The sequence below is a fragment of the Apis dorsata genome, unplaced genomic scaffold, assembly GCF_000469605.1.
Source record: "Apis dorsata unplaced genomic scaffold, Apis dorsata 1.3 scaffold_2, whole genome shotgun sequence".
Classification (NCBI taxonomy): Eukaryota; Metazoa; Arthropoda; class Insecta; order Hymenoptera; family Apidae; genus Apis; species Apis dorsata.
This window is the reverse complement of record NW_006263305.1, coordinates 153,226-162,462: the sequence shown is the minus strand read 5'-3', so window position 1 is coordinate 162,462 and position 9,237 is coordinate 153,226. Positions and strand designations below refer to the sequence as shown.

General features: G+C 36.4%; 1 protein-coding gene across 1 annotated transcript in view; it reads left to right on the top strand.

Annotated features, from left to right (window-relative positions):
• LOC102680323 (sodium/hydrogen exchanger 9B2) overlaps positions 1–9,237 on the top strand; it is a 97,015-nt gene that overhangs the window by 40,680 nt on the left and 47,098 nt on the right. Inside the window, exons 5-6 of the mRNA XM_006607140.2 lie at positions 1–104; positions 6,273–6,476. The exon at positions 1–104 is cut by the window's left edge and continues 11 nt beyond it. Of these exons, the coding sequence (XP_006607203.1) occupies positions 1–104; positions 6,273–6,476 (308 nt within the window). The remainder of the gene's footprint in view (positions 105–6,272; positions 6,477–9,237) is intronic.

The window sequence follows — 9,237 nt, the reverse complement described above, 5'->3', positions numbered from 1 at the left end:
GGATATGGGGTTTTTTCCTGGGAAGCGTGGTAGCCGCCGTTTCACCGGCGGTTGTGGTGCCTTGCCTCTTCAGGTTACGCTCCAAAGGTTACGGCGTTGCCAAGGTAAGGAAATCGTAAACGTACATCGCCGATATCCAATCAAATTCGGCATTATAGATCGATGTAAGATTAATGTAAAACGCTTAGGAAAGGAATTTTCCTCCGATCGAGATTGAATCTGTTGGAAAAGTGAAGCAATCTCGTTTCTTTAACTCTTCAACGCTTCCAAATTTACAAAAATATGCCTATTTTTCAATAGGATGCTAAATTTATAATATATAAGGAATCTTTCTCTCCAGATAATTTCACGAAAAAGATACAATATACCTTAAAATTATTCAACGAATATTTAAAGTATTGTACAGTGTTAATGTTCAAGTATCGACAAAGATTAACATTTAATTTATGTTTGGAACGAGGATATAATTTGGAAACAAATGGAAATTCAATAACTTTGGATATTACGTTTTTCCAAAGAAACGAATTTAATCTAAGTTAATTTATCTAAAAACAGAAAGGCAAAAAGGAAAAAACTCATAAAAATTGTCTAATTGTCCAACAATTTCCCATATTTCCAAATCAATCAAAAACTCATCTTTCCAATTCTATTTCTCCTTCCAAATATCCTCCTTAAAAATAGCTCAGTTCAACCAAAGATTTACCAAAGAATTCCAATTCACTCGTATCTCTAAACTTCAAACTCTACTCAAACTCTACCCTTCTTAAAAATAATTCAAATCGTAATCGTTTTCTCATCGCGTCGAATCCCATTTAAACGACTCGTTCGAATCTGAGAATTCAGGGGCGTCCCAAGACTTCAAATCTTCATTGTTAATTAAATTTTCTTTCGGGTCCACGCTGCTGCCTCCATTGCAACACGCGGGAAAAATTCGTAGAGAGAAACAAGACTTCCTTCTCCCTCCCCCCTTTCTGAACTTGTCACAAGATCCCCTTTCCCCTCTCATAGACGACCAACTTTCTTTCGAAACACGTTTAGAACGAGTTGCTTTTTCCCTTTTCCGTTTCCTTCCTTCCTTCCTTCCTTCCTTCCTTTTCCGTTCAATTACAAAAGGGATGAAATTTGATAAGTCCAAAGTTACATAGAATAAAATTAGAATACGAAGAGGATTTTCATTTTTTCATTTTCATTTCAATTAATTATTTACCACTTATTTAACTTCTTAGACAATTTCTTTACACCTTTTGTAATTTATCAAATTTTAAGATTCTTATGTATAGTGTATTATTATCGAAGTGGAACGTATTTTTCTCCCTAAGAAAGTTTCAAAAAAATAAAGATTTTGTTTTATGGATAATCTTTCTCAGAATATTTTTTTTTTGTTGTCCACGTGCAAACTCGAATATTTTTCTAAATTTATATCGTATCAGTATCGTGCTCTCGGCTTTACACGATTTAATTGGTTAAACCGTTTAAAACCTTTTGAAACGTTTCCAAGGATCGTTTTCTGCCTGGAAAACCGATGACGATAAATTCGACGAAGGACACCATTGAACGTGGACATGGGTCGTGGATTAAACAGCATTCTGTAATCGCGGGACTTACGGATCTCTGCGTTCGGGGACATGAGATCTCGGTGGACATGGTCCATGCGCGGGGGAGGAAGAGGGAAATGAGGGGTGGAATTGGAGAAGAGCGGTGCACAACGATTGATTAAAAGGAATCGCCAAGTTTAGAGGTTTAACTTTGAATTAACGTTTAAGCTTGGATCAAACTGGATGATCTTTTTCTTTTCGATCGATCTAGGATTTATTTTCTTCTTTTTTTTTTTTTAAATTTAGAATTTGAGAAGGAGAAGGGGTAAACTCAATAGAAAACTCGAGAATATATTTTATTTTCAATTAGTTCGGGAAGAGAAGTTTACAATTTTATCTTTTTTTCAATAGAACCCGGTCTCGAATTCAAAGGATTTCCGTTTACCTCGCATTAGATGGGATTACAGGTTGAACAACGTTTCGTAATTAGATCGGAGTAACGGGTGAATTTAACCTGTTATTCGAAGTTTATACTATTAGCTACGGATACTAATTGTTAAAAATTGTACAGATAGAGAAGAAGCTAACTCATCATTTATTAATTCACTTTCTACATCTTTGTTGCAAATATAAATGCAAACAAAAAATTTCTCATCCATGGACTATTCCCTCCCTATATTATTCTTATATTTATCCTATGAATAAATCCACGATTCCCAGTTTCTCCTTCCTAACTTTTTTTTTTTTATCCTCAAACGCAATTCAGAAATTCCAATTTTTTTATCGATCCTTACCTTTGTTTTCTTCTCTCTCTTTTTCTTTCAATCCATCCTCAACGCATCCTCTCCAAGAGTGTAATAACTTATTTCCCCCTTCCCCTATTATCGAACTTCGCCATTCGTTCTTTTTCCCATTCGTTCGCTCACCCCTTCGTCGTTGGGAATATAAAATTATGAAAGGGAACACGGTCGGATAATCGCTAAAGACAATCTCTGAAACGCACGTTTGAAACTCGAACCCCCCTTTATATTATAAAGGCTGTCGAAAATATCGTTTGTCGATGACCGAAGGGTGGGGGTGGTAATCGATATTCGGACAGGGTTGGTGGGTCCCTTTTATTCGCGGGACCTTTATCCTTGCCTCCTTGGAATGGGCTGTCGGCAACAGTTCTTATTGACAAATCGACGTATTCGTCAAATCTCGGGAAGGGTTGCGCGAGAGAATTTCAATGAATGGCTAATTGAATACCGCAGGCGTCTGACCGTAACGATCCACCGACTACTTGTCTCGATTTGACGAATTTCGATAACGAATTTCATCGTGCGGCATGTAATCGAGTCGATAATTGTAAACGAAGAAAATATTCGTCATAAAATCGAATTTATTCGCAATTTGAATTGTTAAAGATCGAGGAAAGATTGAATAAATCGTATCGTCAGGAACGGATCTTTTAAAAGAAAGTTTTAAAAGAAAGAAAGTGTTTTAAACACGATATTTTTATAGCAATAAGTAGAAAAGTCGTGCGATTCTACTTTTAGAAATAAATTAGAAATAATTCTGCTATTTTTAGTAGCTTTTAGCGTACGATTGAAATGTTCGCGTGAACGAAATAAATTGGATTGTTGTCGCGCGGATATTGGAACGTAACAATACTTTTAATACGTGTATATATATGGGTGAGAACAAGAAGCAATCAACGTAATGAAAGTAAGTACAATAAGTTCGCGTGGAAAAGTGAAAATATTTAAAAAGCGGGGCGTTTAAAGTTTCACAACGATAATCCTTTTTTTTCTGCACGAGAAAAATAATGTCACGTATATCGAACGATAATTAATTGTTTAACAGGTTGAATGCGAGGAAGTAAACGAGACTGGTTCCGTTTAACAAGAAAACGAAAGAATTATTATTTACGAGTTAAAATTGACGATATTCATTGCTTTTTCCACAAACTTGGTTCGAACCATTTCCAGCTATCAAGTAGATTAATTTTTACTATCCCGTAATTACTTTGATGTATCTTAATAATAATTTGCAGAAAATCGCGTAATTCTCGAGCGTTGCGGCCTTCGTTAAGCTATTAATTAATTAGCACAAGATTTGCACAAGTCGTTGGATCGAGAAATAACAAAGTAACTTGTCGAAGAAAACTTATTTCGCTTTTAGAGTGTTCTACTTTTCTTGAAAATCGGACGGACAAAAAAACACGAAATAAAAATAAAAATGAATCGAAAACTAAGTCGATCGATAAATTTATACATTTCAAGTAATATTTAAAATAATAATAATAATAATAATCAGAGAAAATCAAAAACTTATCTTCCCTTCGAAAGATCTTCGAACTCCAATTGCAATCGCAATCATCGACTTCTAAACTTTATAAAATTTCATCGTTAGAAAATTTCTCAATAAAAATAATTAAAGTTTAATGGTTACATACATCGAGGATTAATCCAACGAAAAACATCCATATACACGAATCTATACACCAATTTCCCCAATTTGTCAAAACAATTAGATTAGGTAATTAACGATCAAACTTGAACAAAACCGCACTCTGAGGCCGCTCTGAGTTTCGACGGACGACCGAACTGCAGTGCAAGTGTGTGTATCCTTGAAGACGCAATCCTATTTAAAATGATAATGTCAGAAAATAGTAGCGAGAACAGGCGGAGCAGAAGGTTGGAGGCAAAAGAGGAAGAGAGGATAGAGGAAGCAGTGGGTGGGCTTAAATAATTCAGTTTAGAAAATGGAGTGGAAGCTGTTTGAAGAGTGCAAAGGCTATTCCTGGGAATGTGATATTCATGAGCTAGAAAGATCTAGACGGAGGAAGAGGGGAGGGGAGGTTTTTTGTTTATTTCACGGGGTTGCGGTGGAAGAGAAGAAATTGAACGCTTTGTCAAGAATGTGCCGCGTAATTCGCATTACCCCGCCAAGATCAAAGAGCCCCTCTTCACGTACCGTTGTTTCCTACGACGAATCAAGATGAAACGTTTTCAAGGGAAAGTGGTAGCTCGATATGGAAATCGTCGAACTTTCCTTCCTTCCTTCCTTCCTTCCTTCCTTTGCCTCTCAATTCGCTCCTCGTATCTCTAAATAGCCGTGTTTCCAGAGAAACTTTCTCTGTGTGTTCGGAAGAGGCTTTTTGCGAGACGTTACAATTGTGGAGAGATAGGGTATAAGAAATTTCGTTATGCAAAGTTGCCTCTAACCTTGTTAATGATTATTCACTTTTTAGAGGATTTTTACTTTAAGGGATTCTTTATTCAAAGAGATGGAATAATAAAAAAATTTAAGCTTAAAATATTCAATTTTAAGCCTCGTCCTTGGAACATTTTATCGCTTTTCGCATCCTGTAGATTTTTTTCTATTCAAATTTTGCACAAATTCTAATTGTAACAAATTAATTAACGCTTCAAAATAACGAATAATTCTAAATAAAAGATAAGTAAATGGCACTCCTTTTCCACATTTTTTCCCCGTTCCATTGTAAATTTCCATTAATTAATTTTGCTTTTTTGTTAAACAACAAGAATTTCGCAAATACCAACACTCGATACAAAATTCTTCTGCTGAAGCGGCAGAGTAGACGCGTAGCAAAATTGTAAGTAAGCGGAATTTTAGCGATTCTGGGTTCCAATGCGAGAAAGAAGAAACGGGAAAGAAAGAGAAGGAAAGAATGGAAGGAAGCGAAACAAAGCGAATCGCTGACCAGTCGAAAACGTTTGTCGATTTCGATCGAGGAGAAGGCGATCCAACTTTAAATCCAGCCATCGTGGCTTCGGATCGCTTTTCCAAAAGAATCCACCCTCTTCTCTCAGTTTAAGACCCCTCCCTCCCTCCCTTTAATCCCTCTTCCCGTCATCTTCCACCCTCCCCTTTTCATCCATCAAGCCGGATTATTTTCACTGACCTCGCCTCCAACTTCCTTAATGGTTTTTTCAAGTTAGGGGATCTGATTGCAACCGATAATGAGGCGAATCGCGAATGTTGTGGGGATGCTGGGAAATAAGGAAAAGGGGAGGAGGAGGGATCGATGAAAAATACGTCGACTCCTCGAGAGGATGGTTAATAATTCTTTTCCTCGTTTCTTTCCCCGCTTGTCTTATCTTTTGTTTGAAGAATCTCTTTAAAATCTCCTCCAATAGTTTGATGAATCTCTTATTAAGAAGCGAGGGGGGAGGTTTTATTCGAACGTGATCTTAGTGCGCGATTATTGTAACGATATTTTGTTTAAAGATCTGTGTAACACGATCCGTTATATCGAAATTGCGTAAGAAGCACAAGAAACCAGAAGAAATGTTAATAAAAAACGTTTGCACAAAGTTGGACAATATAATATTAATAGTTAAAAAAAGTTGACTAGTTAAAAATTTCGAATAAAGTTAGTTTAATCACTCGACTAAAATATGTTCCAATAATATTTATTGAGCTATTGTAGTTGATCCGTATAACTTTGATGCCGTTTCCCATTATCAGTTATTTAGCGATTTTATTATTTCGAACGATAAATTGTTCTAACTAACTTTATTCGTAAATAACCCTAAATTAAATTAAATTTTCCCCTCCGTGTTGCCATCTGTCGATTGCTTCGACGAATTATCGCAACTGCGAAAGAAATATCAAAGTATCGTACTCTTCTATCAGAGTTACAATGTTTGCAACTCTGTGCAAATAATAAGAAAATTGCATTTTTCTTTCTTTCGACCCGAATTGATCAATTGATATTCCTTTTTGCAGGGCATCCCAACTCTGATCATCGCCGTGTCCGGAATCGATGACGCAGCATCAGTGGCGATCCACGGAATTATACAGAGCATTATGTTCTTCCCTAACGCGATACTCTGGTATCAAATCCTGCAGGGACCTATCGCCATCGTTGGAGGACTCGGATTCGGCGTCCTGTGGGGTTGGTTGGCCAAGTACGTTCCGGAAAAAGGAGACGTGAGTAATCTGATCCTCGCTCGATCCTTCTTTTAACCCCCTCCCCCTTTTTTTAATCGATCGCGCTTTTCTTTTTTTTCTTTTCTTTTCTCTTTTTTTATTTTACTTTCTTTTATCGACGAGCACAAGAAAGCCTTTGAGGATATTTTCCACGAAAATTAATAAAATAATAATTAAATTCGGAGGAGAGGAGAAGGCCTATCCTTCAAGCGTGTGCTCATTTTAATTCACGCGCGCTTTATTAAATTTATTAATGTTACAAGAGGCAACGAACTCCAAATTACTCCAAAATAATTCTCATAAATTCTAATCTCTAAAAAAATCTCTAATCCAATTTCACTGAGTCAGAACTATTACGTGTCCAAATTCAAGCTTTTATTACACAAATCAGATTATCCAATCAATCGAATACCGCTTGTCAATTCTTCTTGCATTTTCGTCGTCGAACTTTCTCCTTCCAAATTAAAATTTCTTTCCAAATTAAAATTCTTTGAATCTTTGCTATCACTTTTTCCACGTTCCATAAGCAGCCTTTTCTAATGGCACGCAAATCATTTCAATCGCTTTCGACGGCCGATTTCCTAAGCTGGAACGCAAAAAGCAAGCGAACGATATCGCTTGGAAATTGTTAGAGCGACTCTTCTTAAAGAGAACGCTGCTTCGAGTAATTCGAATTAAATGAGAATAAACAAATTACGATCGTAGAGGAAAAGAAAGACAAGAAACTTATTTGCGCGCTTAATAAATCTTTGTCGTTCGTCAAATCGTGGCTCCCTCAGCTTGCGATTATCGTAAGAAGATTCGTTGCCAAATCGTGGAAAATATATATGCGCCGTTTGTAGCATTTAATAGGTTTCCTAAATGTCGTTGGCGTTGCTCGTGTGATTCTCATCGTTCCTCCTCGATTTATCGGCGGAACAATGGAGGGAAAGGATAATATCCATTGGCGAATTTTCTGCTCGATACGCGGAAAGCATTCTCTGTTTGCCACTCTTTCTCCCTTATGTACTCTTCAACGTGCAAAATTCGATCGAAGATGGAGAATTTTCGTTCGATGCAAATTTCGTTTCGCGCGAATTCTTGGGGAAAATTGCGGAGGAAATGGATAGTTTGGATAAAACCTTTCTTTTTGCCCATCTCTGGTGAAAGAATATTTATTTGGAAATAAATTTATCGAATATTTTTCTCGAGACACGTAAATAATCAAAATCTGATTTCGAAAATTAATAGATATATATGTGTACTGATTCGAATTAGTCGAAGTTGAAAGATTGAAATTTGTGCGAAAGTCAAGTCAGAATAACTTTATTCTTGGAAAAATAAATTCTTTTATAGGAATTTCTATGAATCTATTATCAATAGAATTCACGCACAATGCGTGTTTCATCGATCAATTTTTAACTTTAACTTTTCAAGATTTAATAAATAACGAGGAGACTTGGCTAAAAGTCCTTTCTCCTTGTTTGGTTGCTCGCACAATTTCTAGATCGTTATGGATCGGAATAATGGACAAAATTTTAACCGTTGAAGTTAAGAATAAACTTGGATAAGTTGCTCGAATAATTTATCATTCAAAACTTCGAGTAACGATTAATTGTAAACGCGAAGTGGCCCAAGTTATAGGAAGAACGGTCAATTATAATGGCTATGAATAAACGTTATTCGAGCATTTTGAATAAACTTATTGCTTAAAGTAATTTTTCATCCCAATTCTGTTATGAAATTTCTTCGTTATAAAAAATTTACAAATTTTTGTTTACATATTTATTTTCAATACGTACTCATCGTAAATCACCAATTTGACATTCTTATTTCACAATACCTCGAGAACTCACAAGTAGCAATAGTCGCTGCATAACTAACCAGCTTGCCGCAATACTCTCACCAATAAACCTCGATCTCAAGCATTCTCGGTTCAAGGAAACTATTACTCAGTCACAAAGACAGAATCCTTGACAAAAAAAAGTAATTTCATCATGTTCGCTTCGAGCAAAATAATTACTTACCAAAGAATAAATTCTCCAGAAAAAGATATTCTCTCCAATTCGAACCTCTATCGACCCCTCCCTTCGAAAAGAAAATCGCAATACTCGTTCGCAAAAATTAAATCTTCCAGAAAAAATACTTTCAATTCGCTTTCGAGCAAAATTATTATTTACTTGCAAAGACTGAATCCTCTAGGGGAAAAAATAAATTTCCATCATTCTCGCTTCAAGAGAAATTACTACTCACAAGTAATTAAATCTTGCAGGAAAAAATACTTTCGATTTCGAGCAAAAATCACTAATTTTCAAAATCGCTAAATTCTCTAGAAAAGAAAAGAAAAATAGTTTCGATCGAGTTCGAGCAAAATTGTTATTTACTCGTATCAGATTAAATCCTCCTCCAGAAAAAGAGGGAAAGAGCTCGATCATTCTTCTGCCCGTAAAAGAATACGATCCTTTAAAAAATTTCGTGAATTGGCGATAATTCGTGAAGCCACTTCTTACGAGTACAGGTCGATCCGAGGCGCGCTTTAAAACGATATTGCAGGCGTCGTAACGTTGTTTTCCCCACTCGTCACTCCGCTATTCGCTATGATTCACGATATCGTAACCACTTGACCCGATCCACGTGCAATAAAAAATAACGCTTTGGCACGCGGCCGCCTCGATTCCGCTCTTTAACGCCAAACCGACGCTCGAAACAAGCCTCGTGAAACCATCTCGATACGATACGACTGCCAATAGAGCCCCGTTGCAAGCTTGGTTACGCTTCGAAA